At 39.9% G+C, this 21826-nt stretch overlaps 1 protein-coding gene across 9 annotated transcripts in view; it reads left to right on the top strand.

The window, feature by feature from the left end:
- The window catches only part of rbfox3a (RNA binding fox-1 homolog 3a), a 1019729-nt gene that overhangs the window by 954369 nt on the left and 43534 nt on the right, over positions 1-21826 (top strand). For 8 of the 9 annotated variants that reach the window (XM_055223828.1, XM_055223826.1, XM_055223822.1 and 5 more), the window contains 4 exons: positions 1244-1336; positions 3673-3733; positions 4103-4156; positions 20967-21099. In XM_055223828.1, the coding sequence (XP_055079803.1) occupies positions 1244-1336; positions 3673-3733; positions 4103-4156; positions 20967-21099 (341 nt within the window). The remainder of the gene's footprint in view (positions 1-1243; positions 1337-3672; positions 3734-4102; positions 4157-20966; positions 21100-21826) is intronic. The other variant, XM_055223823.1, reaches the window with a different exon arrangement.

Here is a 21826-nt window from a genome sequence, read left to right as displayed (position 1 = left end):
CTACCAGCAGTACTAGTATCAAGAGCAGTAGTAGTAGTAAAAGTAGCAAGAGGAGGAGTTTTATATATGCAAATTTAGACTATTTACAATTTGGTCGATAATAAACAAAGTGCAGTGTTATTCTCCAAACTTACTTTCACTTTGTCTTTCATTTTACAGTTCGCTTTTCCTGCAATGTTTAAAGACGACAATATAATATGTTTTTGGAGCTTTTAATGTTGTTTTCGCATCACAAACACACCTGGAGTTGTGTTTTGTTTCATTCACACATGTTTAACACACAAACGCCGCAGAATTAGGCTGAGTTCTTCTCTCTTTTCCACTTTGTGATGTCACGTCGTAATACAGGAAGTGTTTTTTTTTTTTTCCACTGTCTTTTTAAACTCCACACATCTTTACTGGAATCATTTGGATGATCTCAGCTCTGGAATTACAAATCTCTACTCAACAAAAGGTAGAAGGTAGCTGCTAACTTGAAAACTACCACTTTATGACATCACAAGGTGGAACAGAGCATTTTGAGGTTTGGAGATGGCTTAAAGTGAATACTGTGCAGTCCAAAACCAAAATTGTGTGATCAAGTATCACCGAGTATTCCTTCATTTGGAAAACTATAACTGTACCACCAAATGAAAGAGTAACTGTGCCAGAATACAGTTACTCAGAATGTATTTACTTCCCAACACTGTGGAATCTTCTTAATCCATAATGAACCGCAATTATTTCACGCTAAACCCACTTTCTCTTCATATCTTGATGCAATCGCCCTCCTCTCATGTTTACGTTGATACATCCCACCTGCCTTTGTCCCCAGATGAAACGACGGCATCTGATTGGCCGCTTCAACCCATCATTATCCGCACATTAGCATAAACTGTTTGCTGTGGCACTTTTTTCCCCGTCACCGCGGTTACCTCATCAAAGTCCAGCAGGAACAGCTCACCTCTCCTCTACCCCCCTCCGCCGCGTGATGCGTTCAAAGGTTGTCCGTTCTCTCAAAGTCGCGCCGGCTAATTACCAACCCATAACAAAGAGCCAACCCAGTGTTTTGCCGGTGTAATCGCGGGCAGGGTCGTGTCTCCTTTCCCTCATATGTTGCCTCGCTAACTGCTAATAATTAATCTAAAGTAGCTAACAGCAGCGGCTAACCTCCTCCCTCCTAACCTAACCTTCTTTCTGTCTGTCTGTCCATCTTTTTTCTCCTCTTTTTTCCCCTCACTGCATCCGCCTCTTTGGCCTAAAGGGCTTTGGGTTTGTAACTTTTGAGACAAGCACAGATGCGGATCGTGCACGGGAGAAACTAAACGGTACAATCGTAGAGGGACGCAAAATCGAGGTGCTTCACTTTTACTACACTTTACTACACTTTTCTACACTTTACTGCCTGCTGCTACTAAACCTACAGAGACAGGACAGAGATGTGCTAACACTTCTGGGGATGACATGGGAGGTTACTTTGGAGAATACGTAAAACAGTGGTCACACATTTTGTGTTATGATTTTAAGGGTTAAACTATTTCTCATATGTTCACACAGAATGCAGGTTATTCTAAAGACTCCTCATTATTCATAACTGCACCCAGGTCATATAGATTGCTAAACTTTAGTACTATTATTTTAGAAATAGGGATGACTGTATTATAAAACACACATTTTTTAAGAGCATGTATATTGCTGATCAGGGATGGGACCAAGCGCAAGATGATGTCCACAACAACAAGATATTTAATAAAATAAATACATTGTGTGGTTCAGTTAATTTTTGGCCTTATTATTATTATTATTATTATTATTATTATTATTATTATTATTATTATTATTATTATTATTATAATATTTATTATTATTATTATTATTATTATTATTATTATTATTATTATTATTATTATTATTATTATTATTATATTTATTATTATTATTATTATTATTTTTATTTTTTTATTATTATTATTATTATATTTATTTATTTATTTATTTTTTTACATGCAAGTAAACATGTACACAATCTTACGGCATAACATCTTGTCCCATCCCTATTGCCGTTCTATGTCAAAAAAATAAATAAATAAAAGCTAAAATATGCCGTTTTAAGATCATACATACATCACAGTACAGTATGTATAGTGTCATATTGTTCTTGTTCAAATCCAATGGTAAAAATACAACTCATAGAAGGTTGACCACTGTTTTTTGGTGTTTTTCTAAAGTAAAGCTCATGTGATCCACAGGAAACCGCATGATTCAGACTTTGTCAAGCCCAAACTTTTAAGAAGCATGTGTGTTTGAATGTGCAGATCTGAGGGGCCAGAATGGGGCCTCTTACTATGTATTTTATTACAGGTGTGACCGCGGCCTGAGGGTGTGTGCATGAGGAGTGTGCACGTAGGGGTGTGCATGAGGAGCGTGCATGTAATGTGTAGGCCTGTCACGATAATTACTTTTTTGTTATTATTATTATTATTGGGTTTTTTTTAAATGAATGACTTCTATGACTCATTATAGATGCAAGCTAAGAATTTTACTGTTTCATTCTGCTTTTTATTTACTCTCACAGTTTTCATACATTTTTTTGTGTATATTTTGTACATTTAGAATATTTTAAGATAATCCTGCTGTGGGGTTATCATGTCAGTGGAATATTCATAGTAGTTTCCACACTATCCTTTATCATCTACGCTATCAGTCAAAAGTTTGGACAGACACTCTCATTCAGTTTATTTATTTATTATTTTTAAGTTTGCTACTTCAAATATATGAACCAAGATATATGGAAGCAAGATATATGGAATTATGTAGCAAAGAAAAGTGAAATAACTCTACTTTATATATATATTTTTTACATTTCATATTTAAATCCTCAAAGTAGCCACCTCGATAAAGGCTATTTTGGCTATTTTTTTAAACAGGTTTTGAGTTTGTTTGTTTTTTTGTTTGCTATATTCCATATGTTCATTCACAGTTTTGATGCCCTCAGTGAAAAACTATAAATATAAAGACCAAACATAAAAGAGAAAGTGTGTCCAAACTTTTAGGTTGCTCTGTTTGTTAATATTTTTTTCTTTTTTTATACATCACACTTCAAAATGTGTTATCATGACAGGCCTAGGAGTGTGCATGAGGAGCGTGCACGTAGGAGTGTGCATGAGGAGCGTGCACGTAGGAGTGTGCATGAGGAGTGTGCATGTAGCGTGTGCATGCTTACAGGTGCGTTGCCATGTCCAGAACAGAGATTATCCCCTTCTCCCGGACTCTGCATCCAACTATTACTCCAGATGCCCTGTCACCATCGTTTAGTGTTGCCTGCTCCAAACCATTCCCCTGCTCTGTCACTCCCATCAGTTCAATACGGAAAATCAAAGCGCTCTTTCTTCTATTTCTTTGTTTACCCCTGCAATTAGTGATAATCTTTTGCAGAAGGATGGCGTTTTATCTTATTCATATGTGTCAGTAATTGGTGCATGCTCGGGCTCCCACTTTTTGAGTAATTGTGAGTCCTCTGTACCAAATCTGAAATGCTAATGCTCGTGGAAAAAAAAGAAAAAAAAATCCATTCTGTTTGTTTATTCCTTTGTTATGCCATGGATTGCTTGCCTGCCTGCACCGGGAGCCCATTGTAAATATCCCATAGCAGTGAATGTAAAGTTGACTGATCACTGTGTCGCTTTGAAACAGGTGAACAACGCAACGGCGAGAGTGATGACAAACAAGAAGGTGGCTAACCCGTACACGAACGGTGAGTGGGACATCCCAGGGCCAAATCTGAAAGAGAAACGGTGTATTATTATTATTATTATTATTATTATTATTATTATTAGTAGTAGTAGTAGTAGTAGTAGTAGTAGTAGTAGTAGTAGTAGTAGTAGTAGTAGTAGTAGTAGTAGTAGTAGTATTTTTTAAGATCTTTATAAAGGACACAAGCACAGACAAATCATCTATAGCAGACAAATATCTATTATTATTATTATTATTATTATTATTATTATTATTATGAGTGGTAGTAGTAGTAGTAGCATATATAAGTTAATACATATGTAAGAATACTGTGAATACAATGACAATATGTTTTCTTTATGTGAGGTTTGTGTCTTTGCTGTTGTATCAGGCTGGAAGCTGAATCCAGTGGTGGGAGCTGTCTATGGTCCTGAACTCTACGCCGGTAAGAACCAGTACCAAACCTGGATAAACTATATTTATAATGCATTTCATTTTAAAACTGCATAGAATTCTTACTTTCTATCATCATCTTGTATAGACATGTTAATGGACAAAATTTGAAGGGAACCATCTTTAATTTTCTATCAGTTGTGAATTATGTAAAAACGCTTAGTTTGCCCCTAAATATTAATAGCAGAGAGGATTATTCTACATGAAAATGCATTAGGCTGGCTTTCCAGTGCTTATGTTGATTCACTGTTTCGCCTAAAAGTGCTTATAAACAGTTTAACATGTACAATGCCCTCCCCTAATATTGCCTCTTTCTGATAATCTAAACAAATACAATATAATATGAAAAATAATTTGATATTGCATTTTAAAAAATATATTTCTAAAAACACAAATTTCTAAAAAAAAAAAATAAAAAAAAAAAATAAAAAAAAAAAACTATAATAAAATGAAAAAAATGTGTTGGTTCTGAGAAAAAAGTTATGCTTTTAAAAAATACAAACAACATTCTAAACAATCTTCAATCAGAGGCGGCATATCAGCAGAGGGCTTTGTATACATAGTTCAATACAGTGTACAGAATGCATTATGGGTAAGACTTGTATTTCCAATCATCAATGTCATGTTTGGTATATAGAACTTTTATATAACAAAGTGTGCCCAGTCAAACTCTATGCAGTGAAATGGGCTAAAGACTAAGTCGGCTGCATCTCCATATCAGTGCCAGTCAAAGATGTCAGTGTCTATGGCTATTTTCATCAAACAACTCCTCCATCTCGGTGTTTTTATTCACTTATTTATATATATTTGATGACAGCGGTGAGCATTTTATAAGATTAGAGGCCCAATAAATGCCAATCTGAATGCATCAAACCCAATGGAGACGCCTTGGTGGGTTATCAGGCAATGGAGAAACATATGGTAGTTGATTACAATGATTTCACTGACACATATTTGCACTATTTTGAAAAATGTTTGTCGTAAATAGCATAAAAGTTTGAGAAAAATCACTAGACTTATCAGAATCCCAGCTGTTCTGTGTTGACATGAGGCTTTACAAAAGATAGGGCCTGTACTTTGAATGCTGTGGTCATTTGGATAAGGGAGACTTGATCCTAAGCGTGTTGGATCTGGTCTCATGTGCCCAGACTGTAAAGGGACATGTGTAGTGCTCTGCTCAGTCCTCTATCAGCAGCAGCCAATCCCAGAGCGCTGCAAGAGCCTCTACAATCGTGTTGATCCTGAAGAGGCGGCACATGAAATTTCCTCTGAACCAAAGTGAAAGTGAAAGTGACTGCGCGGCGGCGGCGATAAGCGGTGGATGATCCGGCGCGCTGAGGCTGAGAGGACGCACCATTGTTTGCTCTGTGTGCGACTGTAAGTCTGGAAAAATGATTCAAGAGCAGCGCCGCCTCTTATCAGATTGTGAGCTGCGCCGTGGATGGATTTGCCAAGTGCACCAGATTGACTTTTACAGAGCTAACCGAATAAGGGAGATTGAGTGAGCGATATTGTTGGCACCGGGCTGCTCCTCCTCCTCTGTGGGGTTTTCCTATCTCTGCTGCCTGCACATGCCAGCTTTATTGCTCTATGTTATATGAACCCTTTGCATTTTAATGAGGGAGAAATGGTACTATTTCATTTGCAAGAAGTGCTGAGCACATCGCACCGCTTTAACGGCTTTCCTTTCTGCTCATTAGACTAAAATCTGTTCATTCCCCGGACAGCTTTACGGCCAGCCTCTAAATAACTGTCCATGACAGAAAGCACTCATCTATCATTTTTATGCCACCCCAGCCCCTCGCCCCAGAGACGCCCCCTGCCCTCGCAACACTCCAACACTTTCTTCTTTCAGCGTCTTAGCCTCATAATGACTCTAAACATACACATATGAATGTAGCATACAAATAAACGCATGAACAAACACAATAGTACAGAGCATACTTTCCCTCACACTGCACATGCCTCCACATTAGTGCTTAAACAGAGAGCTCATCACTGTAGAATCAGGCTTTTCCTATAAATCACATAGAACAGAAGCTGCATACTGTGAAGAGAGCTGTCCATGGTGCTGAACTATATGCAGGAAAGAATATACAGAAACCAATGAAGGAAGCTGTCCGCGGTGCTGAACTGTGAGACTATTTGAAGATGCAATTGTTGGAGCTGTCCTTTGTTCTGAACTATATGCAGAAAATACTATACAGCGAACCAGTGAATGGAGCTGTCCATGGTCCTGAAATATATGATCATAAGAACTTACAGTGGTGGGAGCTGTCCGTGGTGCTGAAGTATATGATCATAAAAACTTACAGTGATAAGAGCTGTCTGGGGTGCTGAAATCTGGGACCATACAGTGAACCCATGTACCACACATAGAAAGGTTAATGCATTTACCCTTTAACTGTTTTGAAACTGAATCTTTGTTATTATACAGTTGCGCTGTCTCACGGTTGTTAAACAAAACGGAGACATTAAAGCCAATGAGAGAATGTAGACAGTGTTTTCATTATCGTTATAAAAGTTAATTCCTTTTTGCAACTATCATTCGCAATAGAAAATATAATTAGAACAATTTATCCATTTATTATCATCTGTATCAGTTAAATAAGATAAATAAATTCTCCATCCAATTCCAATGCAGCAGTAGAAACCTATTCATTCCCACTATTTCAAAATAACTTTATTGCAACTGTACTGTCCACACCAGCCTTCTAACATAGCCCCGCAAACCGCTCCAACTGCTTTTCTTCATGTTAATACGCCCGCCCCCCTTTGTCACGGCTTCTCTAAACACTATTGTAATCCTTCAGAATGTATTAAACCTATATTATTACATATGAGCCTTTTTAAGGATGCGGCACGTTCAACACTGTAGCTCTAATGCGCCGGGCCTACTTCTGTTCCACTTTAGTCTGCGCACACATTTCTCCAAATCATGTCATAAATCAGACGCGGTGTGGTCCGGCACTCCAGGCCCGGGTGGGGGAAGAGGAGGAGGAGGGGAGGAGCGGAGGGGGTGGCGGTGGCGAGGGGGAGGGAGAAGGGGGAGGGTTGGAGAGGGGGGCGCGTGTGATTTATTGGCTGCTAATTTTTCAAGTCGTCCTGACACGGCACACAGAGTTTGCCAGGCCTAAACGCCGGCATATGCTCGCCAGCTGCGGAGACGGAGACGTAAATAAGATACATTTTTAAAAACGCGAGCGGTTTCTAATGGCGGGCCGCGAAGAGCCGTGGAGAATTGGAATAAAGGTGATGCTTCCAGATTCTACTACGCTAAAAATAGAACAAATATCGGACTTGAAATTACTTGAAATTGGAAAATGGATCATGTAGAATAACCAAAGTAATATATTGTTTTTATATACACAATAATATATGTTTTGTGCCCCTCAAAAGAGCTGTGGAGAGGCAATGCTGAGATTTTATTCCCTCTACAAAAACTGTATCCTACTTGAGTTAAAATGACTTGAAATCTGGATATCTGTCATGTTTTAAGATGCGACACACAACTATTTGTCCTGCAATCCATGGATTTCAGAATTAAGAAGGATTAGGACCATTGCCATAGAGATTAACAATTTAAGGCAAAATATTATATCTTTTGACTGGGAAAAAGTCCGTAAAATGTTGCATAGAACAGGAAGTTGAAACCCATGAATAGGGAAGTAGTGTTGCAACAAGAACAGCGGGAGTTGAAAAAAAAGAAGGTAATGTGTTTCTAAATTTAAAAGCATTTAACTAGAAAAAAAAATTATATATCATACAAAAGAAAGTGACTATGGATAACTGCTTTTCTCAGTAACTTGTTTCAGCTCTTAATACTCTCTTGTAACCTAAACAAAATGAGTTCTCCTCTGGGATCCTTTCTAATATTGAAACTTGATGTCTTAAACTTGAGAGCTGTAACCTCAGAAAAAAACAAGTAAATATGAGAGATTTTGGTAACTCTAAATAAACGTTGATACCAGTACCAAACTAAAATGATAAACTCAGTATTGTCTTTTCAAAATGAGTATTTCAGGACACATTTTGAACTCAAATAATTTTAAGATATACTTTTGTTTGCAGTGTAGTATATGTTTTGAGACTTACCTCCCAATTGGCAAAATAGAGGAATGGATCTAAATGATTCTTAAAGTAGTTCTACGCTACTCAAAGCAAAACACACTGTACTGTTACAATTATAATTCACAACATCATTTTTTTGCATTGCAGTGTTTACATTTTGCAACTCCTCCAAGTGACACAGCGAAATGAATCTGAGCTAAACTACTAAATACAATATAAAACATTCTGAGACTCCACGCTAAACAAAACCAGATCTATAGAATATAACGATTCATAATTTAAACTCATTCACTCAGTTATTTTTGCAGTGCAGTGTCCACTTCAAGGGTCTTCAAGTGGCTCAGAGAAACGACAAAACAAAAATCAAGCGCCCCCGGATTCATTTGAAACCACCGCGGCTACAGTTAATACACTTTTGGTGGGAGTAAAGCGTTGTCGAAGAGCGATTATTCACTGTTTATCAGTGCTCATTTCTGCGCCGGAGATGGCTGAAATTGGGAGTCATAAATCGTTGCTGCGGTGACAGTGCACTCCGTCTCCATTCGTCCGCGCGCTACAGGTTTATTGTCCTCAAAACCTATTCAGGAAAAATGACGGATGAGAGCTCCGCCGCGCCGCTAACCCTGCGCGGCTCCTCCCTCCTGGGCAGGGGACGCGGGCGGAGGGAAGCGGGAAGGGACGGGAATTCTACGGGGGCTAGGAATAAGTCTGTGTGTGTGTGTGTGTGTTTATGACATTGTGGGAACTAAAATCTGTATACACTCAATTCATTGGGATCTACCTTCATTATGGAAACAAAAATCAGGTCCAAATGCTTCACATAGTTTAAAGATCAGATATGGGTTAAAGGAGGGTTTTCGGTTAAAAAACGTAACTAAAGGTAAAACGTAAAGATCATATATTATGCAAAATATACTCTTATGAGTTTTAAACCACGTTACCTCATCAAAAACATACCTGGAGTTGTGTTTTAGTTTATTCACACATGTTTGAGTAACCTTTTATTATTAGTCTGTCTACATCTCCAAAGCTCAAAATGCTCCGTTCCACCGTGTGATGTCATGAAGTGTTAGTTTTCAAGTTAACAACTTTTTACCTTTTGCTCAGTAGAGATGGGCAATTCCAGGCCTGAAATGATCCAAATGATTCTAGTGAAAGTGTGTAGAGCACTTCCTGTATTACCACATGACATCACAAGGTGGAACAGAGTATTTTCTGTTTAAGAGAAGAACTAAGAAGCCCAGCCTAAATATGTAGGGTTTGTTTATATGGGCCTTTAAGGTTAGGATTGATCTCCAGAAAATGATTAAAGTAATGTAAGTCAATGTAATGTCTCCAAAAGTTATGGAACCCCAATATCTGTGTGTGTATGTGTGAGTGTTTATCACATTGTGTCGACTAAAATCTGCGTACGCACTATGTTCTAATTATTTATTATTGCAAAAAAGGTGGCTTACGCACTGTTAAACTGTAAACAAATATCTTACTCACACAGCAGTTCAAATATGGCGTCTAAAAATTACTCTAAGAAGAACGGTTTTATTAAAAGGTATATGTAAATGTACTACACACCTCTAGATATTCCCTCTACTTCAAAGTTACCCTCACATCACTTACACGATTTAGCTCCTCAGCCCTCAACATTCCTACATTGTACAAACATCGCAGAGTTGTGGGAATGTCGTATTGTGGATATAAAACCTGGAAAACCTGGAGCTGCTGGCTGTTATATGGCCTTTGGTTCGTACCTGGGCAAATGTTACACTTCCCCTGAGCACAGCAGAGGAAGAAGAGAGGAGGGGAGTGATTGGGTCCACGCTCAAAGCCAGCGATTGGTCATAAAATCCAGCCGGGAACTAATCATGGCGGACATGTTTCCGATGGGGTCCAAGCCACATGGGCGCAAAACAAAAAAATGGTCTGTCGGTACACATCTGCAGTTGGACCAGAGCTGCTGCAAAATAATTACATTTATGAATCCAGATCTTAACCCAGAACATGCACAGGAAGTGAATACTACAGCTCGATGTAGTGGTTGATTGGTTAGCTTCTCTGGTTCTCAGTGTGGAGGTTGTGGGTTAGACTCCTCATCTGTTTGAGTCGTCTCCATGGACACAACCATAGGAAAAAAAAAGGTATATAGTGTAAATCGTAAACTCAGCAGTGGTGGAAGAAGTACTCGATGTTGTTATTTAACTCTATAGCGTCGGATGCTGTTGCTGCCGATGATTTGCAGTTGCGGACTTTCCATTACCATAACACCGCAAACAATTGTCCGTCGAAGATGACCAGTCAGAGCGCAGGTGCCGCCGGGATTCTCCAGTTATGTGGTGCATCAAAGGAAAAATAAGGATGGATATGTAAAATTGAGGTAGTTGTGTGAAAAAAGGCAAAAGTACATGCCGAGACTTCCTTTAACCTGAGTTTTATGGCTAAAAAAAGAAAAGTCCATGCGAGTATAATGGTCTATGAAGTGCTCAGTCCTTAAAGGGTTAAGTAAAAGTATAGGTAGCAGAGCAAAAAATACTCAAGTAAAAGTATCACATGCAAAAAAAAACAAAAAAAAACTTACCTGTAAAATGTACTTAAAGAGTAAAAAGTAAAAGTATTGCACGCAGAGTTTGAGATCTATTAAAGCTTTAACTGTTGTGATTTTGATACAGATTGGTGTTGAATTTTGTTCAACAGAAACAACTGATTTATTATTTTTTTCCTAGCTGTTTTTTTATGTGTACATTCCAGTTTGCTCAAACAATGAACGTGTTAAAAATAAGCCCCTCAGCCTTCTCAACAGGTCTCAAACAATCACAAAAAACACAACTCCAGGTATGTTTTTGATACGGCAACAACCTTATAACATAGATCAGAAAATAGTGTATTATGGGCCCTTTAAGGCTAAGATATAGTTATTCTACATGGTCATAATCATAATCTCTGAAAACTGACATTATCGTGACCTCTATCTTAGCAGCATATTATTTCTAAATGCGTATGTGGCTTTCACTGTCCCAGTTTTCACCCGTCTCTAATTGGCCCAACTTTTGCCTCTCGCCTCCCTGGTACCTCTCTGTAACCGCCGACAGCTGCCACCAGGAAATCCATCCTCTCGCCCAATCGCCTCAGGGCATCTGCGACCCTCCAACGCGGCTTGCGCTCTAGACAGGTGATCGCGGCTTTTCCGTGGGCTCTCTCCATCCGCGACTTAGCTAGCGCCCGGTGCTAGCTGTGTAAATGACAGGAAGCTAAAGGCTAATTGGCGTCTTAATAAAGTGGACGGACGTGATCGTTGTCGGAGTGTACGTTTGGGGGTATAATTAAGCGCTTGCCTCTTGATTAGATTAAGCTGTTTTGGGTCCCCAGTGCGTGGATTAAGTGCTCGCTGGCTCTGTGTGTTTGAGTGGGGATGTATTAGAGAGATCAACCTTGTGGAAAATCAGATCTTTCTTTATGGGAGCGGTTATGACCCCATTGTTTAGTAATGGCGCTGCCCCCTGCCATCGGCCCAGCAATACTTCACCGATTGACAGGCACTTTCACTCACCACTGGCCAACTACTGTACAGGGAAGTTCATTTTATTTAAACAATGGAATTTGTATGATAATAATAGTAATAAAATCATAAAATAATGAAAATAGGTTGTAAATCTGTTGAATAAAATGATAAATGACAGTGACATTTTTAGTGTTTACTTTAGATAAACTCGCTAGTAACATGGAAAACTTGTACGTTTTGACAAAGTTAGCATATTTCTTGTTCTTGTGCTCACTGTTGGTACCAATGGGGAATGTGAAACAGTTTAAATAAAGTTAAAAACATTAGCCGTCAGGGTTGAAGCATGTGGTAAAGTGTACTAAGCTAATACTTTGAGTAATATGATGGATAAAAATGAAACACATTTTCCCTTAAATTGACAACAAATGAGCACTTTCTGCAGATGTAGAGGGGCGCTGATTTAACGTAGCTGATTTAGCAAAGTAATTTTCAACTCTTGACAAGGAGAATGCAGAACTACTCAAATATTATGAAACAAAAGAACATGCAAAACACAGGCTTATCCAATTCTACAACCCTTGTTTAGCATAATTTAGGCTTTCAAACCTATATTAGCCATCACAATACTGAACAACAACTTGCTAGCATTGCTCCTCTGCTAAAATCCCGTAGTTTTCTCATACGCACCCGCTCCATACTGCTATCGCCGTTAGCCCCGTAGACATCATTTACCATTCAACACCAGTCTGTATCTACACTGTATTTCACTCAGCACTCCTCCTTTGTCCTGTCTCTTCTACAAAGCTAACACAATCCCTCACTTTTATTCTCAATTAGCGCCCAAAAGCTAATTGGCGTCTTAGCACGAGAAGACAGTGGCTCTCTTTGTTGGAGTGGAGGTAATTAAGCGCTCGCCTCTTGATTAGATTAAGCTGTTTTGGGTCCCTCGTGCGTGAATTAAGCGCAGATTGGCCCCACGTATTTGAGCTGCGACGTATTAGAGGGATCAATCTTGTGGAAAATCAGATCTTTCTTTATGGAGGCCGGTTATGACCCCATCTTTGGCGAATAGCTGGATTACTTTGGCTCTTGTGGGCGCCGCCGCTAGCTAGTGCTATTGGCGTTGACATGTTTGACATATGAGGTGCACCGTGACCCCCGCGACCCCTGTCTTATAAGTCATATTTGGCGCCCCCACCAGCCGGAAAAAGGTTGTTCGGGCTGTTTGTGTTGCGTTCCACGTTTTTTTTTTCCTCCAGGTGTGACAGAGGCTTTGATTTATGGGGTATTATTGGAGCACTGTAGCCTATCGCTGACTCATTATGGGTTTGCGTTCGCATACATCACCACATGCAGATCGCATACAAATATCCACAAGGGAGAAGGCGAGGGAAATAAATATATAATAAATACAAAGATTTCTGGGGGAAGAAAAAAAACAAAAAACGTGGGAGTGGGAACTGTCTGTGCCCTTTTGAAAATGTCCGTCCTTTCAAAATAAGAGACTAATTTAAATGTCAAGGTCAGATTTATAAAACATAAGGAGAGGAATATGAAGCATCCTGAAATCAAAGTGTGGACCTGAGTTTAGTTCAGTTTAAAGGGCTCATGTTGCGCTATTCTCTGATCTATATTATAATGTTGTTTCCTCATCACAAACATACCCAGAGTTGTGTTGTGTTGCTTCCTTCACACATGTTTAACACACAAACCCTGTATATTTAGGCTGAGTTCTTCTCTCAGACTGAAAACACTGGGTTCCACCTTGTGATGTCATCATGTGGTAATACAGGAAGTACTCCACTGTGTTTTTTTTAACTCCTTCACGAGAATCATTTGGGTGATTTCAGCTTTGGAATTGCTAATCTTTACTGAACAAAAGGTAAAAGATAGCTGTTAACTTGAAATCCTTCACTTCATGACATCACAAGGTGGAACAGAACATTTTGAGGTTAGTCGATGTAGACAAAGTACTAATAAAGGATTATTCAAACAGAAAACAACTTCAGGTATGTTTTTGAGGAGGTAACAGCATTATAACATGACTTAAAGCACACATGAAAACATATTGTGTACTACAGGACCTTTAAAAGTGCATTGTGTAACTTTTCGGATGGGAGAGCTGTAAGAATGTTTAGTCTGAAATGTTTCGCTGTATGCCATTAAACTTATCTGTCTCCATGGTGACCAGCAGGCCACATTACAATCAGATCTGTGGAGACGCAGCCCTGCTCTCTTTATGATTGCATGTTTTTTGAAGATATTTTTACATCTATATTTCCTATAGTAGAACATGTTCCATAGTTCACCGTTTAGACTTTAGGTTTATATGGTTGAAATGGTCGTGTTTTGAACTTTTAACCTTGTTTTACCTTTACCTGTTTTACCAACAAAAACCTACAAGAGATTTTTGTTAAATTCACACATGAGGAATCCAATGCTCTCAGACCCTTTCAAACCCAGTACTGCTCTACATCACATCATGTGTCCTCAGTTTATGGCATCCCAGGTTCAATTGTGATTGTATTGCACTTTCCATGTTACAGCCATTACCTTTAAAATAAAATACACGCGCTTTCTGTATTCGCAGCAGTGCATGATTTAGTACCTGGCTTCAGCGTTGCCAGACTTTACCGCATAAATGAGCTCTTATGGGATCAGCTTGGACCACATTAGTGAAGTGTGCCTTTAAGAGAATGAACATTAGATCCAGGTGTAGCGGTGCGGGCCCCGTGTGAGAGATGCATCGTGGGTAGTGGACGGGGTGGTGCGCTAGCCAAATGAGTAGTTATATGAATACCTCTAATGTAGCGTGATGTTAATGGTAGAAGACATTAAACCTGGCGCAGTCTGTTGTTTAAAAGCATTGCTAATCTGTCTCTCTGTGTCAGCGCATTGTACAGTGTAGCGCCGCGGCTAGTCATTAGCATAGCTGGCTGCTCGCGGGCACCTCGCGGGGTTAACGCTAGAGCGACGCCGAGCAGGGCTGTCACTTCTCTGCTCTGAAACTATACATACAGACCCAGGTAATGCAGGGAGTGCAATAGATTTTCATTTTAGCCATGGTTTAACTGCAATGGGGAGGGACTTCATCTGTGTGTATGCTATTAAGGTCCTGTGTCACGCAGTTTTCAGACACATTAGAATGGTTGTGAAGGATTTATGAAAAAAGTAAAAGTGTTTCGGTTGGTGCTAGCATCAGAAAGGCAATCTGTTATTAGTAATGAGCTAATAAAGGTGTAGGGACTTTAAAAAACATGGAGGAGCACTAGCTTGTCCTGCAACAAAACACTTTTAAAATCAACAAATTGCAGCTAGAACTCTAAAAACATGCTCTGAAGTGTAAGTGATTCTTAAAGCGGAGGTGTTATGCTTTTTTTTTTTAAGTTTTCTACCATGTTGTAACGTTATTCCTTTCACCAAAAACATGCCTAAAGAGGTTTTAGTATTTTAGCAATCTCTCCCAGGCCGTATTTGAACCCTTCTTGTGGTTAGCTATAAGATTCTGTGCAATGCTCCGCCCACAAGCCAACGTCACCCACGCTCCCACACGACAATTCTCCATAAACAGACAAAAACATGACAAAACTGTACACAGAAACTTGACAAACCAGATGTGATGTGCAGTAGTTTTATTAGCAGGATGCATGCTGATTTTGTTGTGATAGTGCTCTGAAGGGGGAGTAACTTAGCACAGGGAGCAAAGGGAGGGAAGACTCAGAGCCCCTGACTGGTTCCCCCTTTAACAATTAAGTATGGGTCAAATGCATCAGACTTTTTTTTGTTTTTCTTCCTATGGTGACACTAAAGCCAATTCCTTTAATCCCTTTTATTTCCATAACACATAGTAAACAGCTCCAGCGATGAATTCAGCCAAAACGTCACTCCCCTTTTATTTATGCCCCTACTTTACATACACCAATTTCATGCAAATGTATGCAGTTTAGATAGAGGTCAGAAAACCCTACGGATAACCTTAAGATGAACCGGAGTGATACGTGCTTAGCAACAACCTCACCATCGCCAATGTTACGCACCATATCTGCGAAGGGTCAGTCTATCGTCGATTTATTTAAAGGCATGAAAAACAACAGAAATTATTCATTTTAAATGGTTTGCTGTGGTCCAAGTACAATTTATTACTCAGGTCATGCTTTTTTTTTTTTTTTTTTTTTTTTTTTTTTTTTGCTGTGATGGTAATGACACTTCTTGTTTGTAAAACGCTTTTTAATTAGATTGCATAGACTTATTTTAACTTCAAGAGCTGCTTATACAAAATATCTGTACTGGGTTAAGACAAATTTTGCTCAAACAAAATTTACTCTTGTGAGTTTTAGACATGTTCTAATGTTGATTCCTCGTCAAAAACATACATGGAGTTGTGTTTTGTTTTTAGTATCCCTTTATTATTAGTCTATCTAAATCTCCAAAGCTCAAAATTCTCTGTTCCACCTTGTGATGTCATGAAGTGGTAGTTTTCAAATTAACAGCTACATTTTACCTTTTGTTCATTAGAGTTTAGCAATACCAGGCTGAATTATCCAAATGATTCTAGTTTTCCAGTTTATGGAGTATAAAAGTTGGAGTGGAGCACCTCCTGTTCTACCACATGACATCACAAGGTGGAACAGAGTGTTTTATGTCCTAAATATGCAGTTAAACATGTGTGAAGGAAAAAAACACAACTCCAGGTCTGGTTGTGATGAGGACACAATATTATAACATAGATCAGGAAATAGCGTAATATGGACCCTTTAAGTGCGGTGAAAACAATATGGTCAAATTATTCTTTTCTTGCTGGATTTCCATAAGGTGCAAGAACAAGCTATGATAATTTGAGCTAAAACAAGTCAAGTGCACATATGCCGGCCCATTTACATACAGAGCCATATGTTTAATGTATGCACAGAGAAATAGAGGTCAGGAGACTGCCGTAGAATGGGACAGATAACCTCGAACTGAAGTTTCAAATGGAAATACACTTCTAAGAGTTTGGTCTTTGCTTTGGCTTGATTATTCCGAGTCTTGCAATGAGCTTCGATATATAAAGACGTAGGGTTGTCAAAAGTATGGAAAATCTGATACTTATTGATACTGAGACTTTTATCGAAACTAGATACGTATTTGAGCAGGTGTCAATACTATAAAAGTCACATTCACAAGACAGAAATGAACCTTTCCAGAAGTTTTAGAATGATCTTGAGCTGTATCAGAACAAGTATAAGACACATAGACTAGTATACGCCCATGGACCACTATGGACGACCTACCTGAAAGACTGAGAGAGTACACAGATATAAGGCCACATGGGAATATAAACAAAAGTACTACGATTTAATGCAGAAAATGACATTGTATGGTTTAAATAAAGAGGTAAATACAGATTATTATTAGTATTAATGTCAGATTTGGTATTGAGTCTATTCTTTTGTATTGAAATGAGTTTGAAATTTTAGTATCGTGACAACACTAGTTATAATTTACTATGTGTGCTTTATGTAGATAACCACAATTTTACACATATAATCGATTAACTAATAAAACATACATAAAACACATTAAAAAATCACATATTCTACCCGCACGCACTTTTCATTGTCATTTGTTACTGTTGTTGTGTCCTTGACCAATACACTTTGCCTACAAGTATCAGAAGCTGCGTGTGATTTATTGGTTATAGTCGAGATGCAGATTTTTGTGATTATTTTTGTGATTATTGTAAACGGGGTTAAATTTATACTATTTTTTTCATTATTGTGTTGTTGGTTGCACTGGCTCCTTCTTTAATCTCTCCGTATTTAAATAACTCTTCTGTATGTAAATTAGCAGCGAAAGGTGAATGAGGTGCAGACGATGGGGGTGGGAGGGGTCAGAGAGCGGGAGGGGGGGATCGTGGCGTTCTCTCTCGGCTCCCGATTGGCTCAGACTCCGCCGTGTTTGTATGCAGCCCGCGGACCACAGCTTGTAATCAGACAGAGCTGGACCGACTGAAGGTTAAGAGGGAAGGTGAGGAGCGTTTAATCGGTGACATTGTTTCGTAGGTGACCATTTTGGATGAGAGGCTTTTTCACCCGCGACACCGCCTCACTCATTTACCAACATGTCCGCCTTCACGAAACAGCACGGCACCACGAATGACAATGAGACTCTTCTGTCAGGCTGGAACAGAGAAGAGTTTGATGGAGTTGGATGATTTGCAAAGTTTTAGCACTGAAAAACATACATAAACATGCTTCCTTAGCGTGAAGGGGCTTGCACCTCCACAAACTTGACTCGTAGTCGGCCTGGAGTAGCGCCTTTTCCTGCTTGTTGGAAATATTGTTTCTTTGGTTGTAATATTCCACACTTAAAACATATCTATATAAATGGAGAATGAGAAAGTATGGTTTTAATTTTCGATTTTCATGGATCATTTAAGTGACGAGCAACCTCCAGAAAGTTACACTGTGTGCTTTAATTCTTCCATTTTGTCAGGTTCACTTAAAAAAATATTATTACTCTGCTTAACTTACTACTATTACTACACTTTTATATAAAAATTCTGTTGATATGCAATTATAAAAAAGAGCAGAACAAGGTGATCTACTCACGCCCTTACATTTTTAAAATTAAATCTTAAAAATCCAATGTTAATATTTAGTTTTTAAATCCTATGCTGTGTTTTTAAGTTAATATACTTTTTTTCTTCTTTAATAAATTGATATTCATACAACTGTTTATTTATTTACTTGCAAACGTGTCCATCAAAGTCATAAAAAACCTTCTTGTTACTTTGGACAAAACTATCATTGTGGCATTGTGGGATAAGGCCAACCCAAAACCGCCTTGTCAGCTAAGCATCCTCCCCGTGTGATGTTTACTCTCTCTTTAAATGAGAAAACGTCCCTTTTATTTCCCTCTTGTTTGTTGTGTGTCGTCCTTTGCGAGGCCAGTCCCCGTACAACAATGTCAGTGAAACATCAGAGACTGAGTGAGCACCCGAGGGTCACTCAAGCGCCCTCCACAATCGACCCACACCTCTGCATTTCTGCTTAGGTCAGACTCTCCCTCCCAGCTACCCATCAGCCCGGGACGTACGCCGCGCTGTGATTGGCCGACGCCCTCCCCGACGGGCTGGGAGAGAGGGGTCACAGTGAGGTCGCGGGCCTTGGCTGCTCTGCCCATCTGCTCCCCCGTCCCCGTGGGGCAGTTCCAACATGGCGGCGCCGTGTTCAGCAACCTTCACCTCGCGTTTGTCTGTAGCGGTGCCCTCTACCTCTCGATGCTTCTCGCTGATGCCGCCCCTCTTCCCCTCCCTGCTCCCCCATCGCTTTCCACGGAGTTTGCATGGTTTGCTCCCTCAAACTATCCAAACTCCATGGACTACTGGCTTTGCATCTATTACCTTTGCGCTCCAAGGCTGCCAGAGGTGTACAGCAAATGTGTCAACTTAGTTCTGATGTAGACTTGGTTTGGTCCTTTTCCAGTCCTGGTTTAGTCCTTGTCTAGTCCATGCTTAGTTTTGGGTTAAGTTCAAGTTTTGTCCCACATTATTAGTGCAGAACGCAGTCAAATTTTTTTTACTAGTCTACGAATTTGGAAAGTGTTTAGGCTTTTCAAATAATACCAAAACTAAACTAGGTCTGAAATGGTCTGAACCTGGAGTAAACCGATTCTGCGATGGTCTATAGCGATGTGCTCTACCTCTCTACCCCTCCTCCCCTCCCTCACCCCTGCTCTTTTATGGTTTGGCCCTGTTCTAGTCCTAGCTTGGTCCTGTTCTAGTCCTGGTTTAGTTCTGGTCTAGTTCATGTTTATTTCCAGGTTAAGTCCCAAGTTTAGTCCACATATTTTGTACACACAGATGTAGACATACTTTTACTTTAATGGAGAATCTGTACAGCAAAAGTGTCAATATCATTAGTCCTGTTTTAGTACTGGTCTGGTCCTGTCTGGTCCTGATTTAGTCCTAGTCTAGTCCTGGTGTAATTCATGTTCTGGGTTAAGTCCAGGTTTTGTCTCGAGTTTGATGTGCAGTATGTCAGTAGTTTAGTCCCAGTTTAGTCTTGGATTGGTCCCCTTTTACTTCTGGTCCTGGTTTGGTCCTGGTTCAGTCCTGGTTTAGTCCATGTTCAGTCTAGTCCCGCTCCAGTCCAAATAATACCAGGTCAAACAAGTTCTAAAACAGTCTATAAAGTAACACCGTGCAAGCAAAACCTGGCTTAAACCTGGTCTCAAATGGTCTGAACCAGGATTAAACCAGCAATGACCTCTCACTGATTCCCCCTCCTCCCCTCCCTCACCCCTGCTCCCCCATTGAGTTTAAACTATGCAAACTCCGCCATGCGAGACTAGTGGTATTGCATCTATTACCTATGCGCTCCAAGGTTGTGTTCACTCTTGGTTTGAGCCCGGTATAGTCCTGATGTAGACTTGGCTTGGAATTGCTCTAGTCCTGGTTTAGTCCTGGTCTAATCCATGTTTAGTTCTGGGTTAAATCCAAGTTTAGTCTGTATTTTGTCCTGATGTATATGCAGTTCGTGTGAAGGCAGTTTTTGTGAACTGGGGAAAGTATAGTTTGTCTGCCCACATCCAAGTTTACCATATAAAAGTACCAACTGGGAAAACGTGTAGCTTTTTCGAATAATACTAGGACTAAACAAGACTTAAACCTGGTCTCAAATGAACTGAACCCATTCTAAAATAGTCTATAGCGATCTATACCTTCAGATCAGTGGACAAACGCTCTACTAACTGAGCTACTGTCACCCACACTTAAGTCCCAATTTGGGTAATGTTTAGAGTTATCAAGTAATACTACGAGATCAAAGTCTGGCTCAAACCTGGTCTCAAATGAACAGAACCAGGATTAAACCAACGATGCCCTCCACCTCTCTACCCCTCACGCTGCTGCTCTCCCATTGTGTTTAAACTATGCAAACTCGGCGATGCGAGACTAGTGGTATTGCATTATATTACCTGTGCGCTCCAAGGCTGCCGCTCCTCAGGTTTAGCGTTGGATGCGGAGAGCGAGTGCGGCTCCGTGCTGAGACTGGCACTATCCATCGGGCTGAGAAAGACACTCCTGTTCGATGGGGCGCACCTAGAAAAGATTAAATCTATTGTTTCCCTGTCTTACCCATAATGCATTCTGTCATAGGGAGCCGTCTCTGTCTAATGTAATCTGTCAGAAGGTAAGCAAAGCCAAGCGAAGGATGCTTATGGAGGTTTGTGCTGTGTTTTTTTTTTTTCTTTGCAGTGACGGGGTTTCCCTACCCAGCCACAGGGGCCACGGTCGCCTACAGAGGGGCCCATTTGAGAGGCCGGGGCCGGGCTGTCTACAACACCTTCCGCACCGCCCCCCCTCCTCCACCCATCCCAGCCTATGGAGCGTGAGTATATACTTTTTTTTCTACAGGTTTCAAATCATGCTTCAATTGCTACAACAAGAACAGAAAAATACTGGACTCTACTGTAGTGGTATTTGTATTATGGGATCTAGAATACACACTTCTTCAATGTTTAACGAAAGTTGTGTGTCTGGTCATCGGCGAATCTCCCCGTTTTCATATGGGCGTGATTGACAGATGGATTAGCCAATCAGGGACGATCATGGTCCGACAATATCAAAACAAATACAACTGCTTAAGAGGAAAAAAAGATATGAAAAGGTATCACAAGGGATTTAAAAATGTCACAGATTTCTGCAGAATCAGTGACCTCATGTGAGAAAAGCAAATCTACTGCATGATCCTGACTGTGGAGGGAGTGGGGATCACACTGAAAATGCAGAGACATATCATTCTGGAGGCAAATAGAGCTGGGCAACTTGACAAAAAAGTGATTTCTCTCTCTGGCTTTTCCTGAGGATTGGCCGGAGACCTCTCCATTAAGAAGACCCAAGCTGATCATGGACGATTAAAAATGACTAAATCTCGGTTCAAATGAGATGAATTGCTCAGGCCTTTTGTCTGCTCCTCCAAACATTTTTGGCTCGATCAGCATCCATTATCCACATTAGGCAGTGTGATCGGTCATTCAAAGTGTTAGAACTTTATGACTGAAGGGTTTCACTTCAAGAACACTTTATTGACAGTCGTAATCTTGCAGTCCAAAGTC

This window comes from Periophthalmus magnuspinnatus, chromosome 8, assembly GCF_009829125.3.
Source record: "Periophthalmus magnuspinnatus isolate fPerMag1 chromosome 8, fPerMag1.2.pri, whole genome shotgun sequence".
NCBI lineage: Eukaryota > Metazoa > Chordata > Actinopteri > Gobiiformes > Gobiidae > Periophthalmus > Periophthalmus magnuspinnatus.
This window is presented reverse-complemented; position numbering and strand designations above follow the sequence as displayed.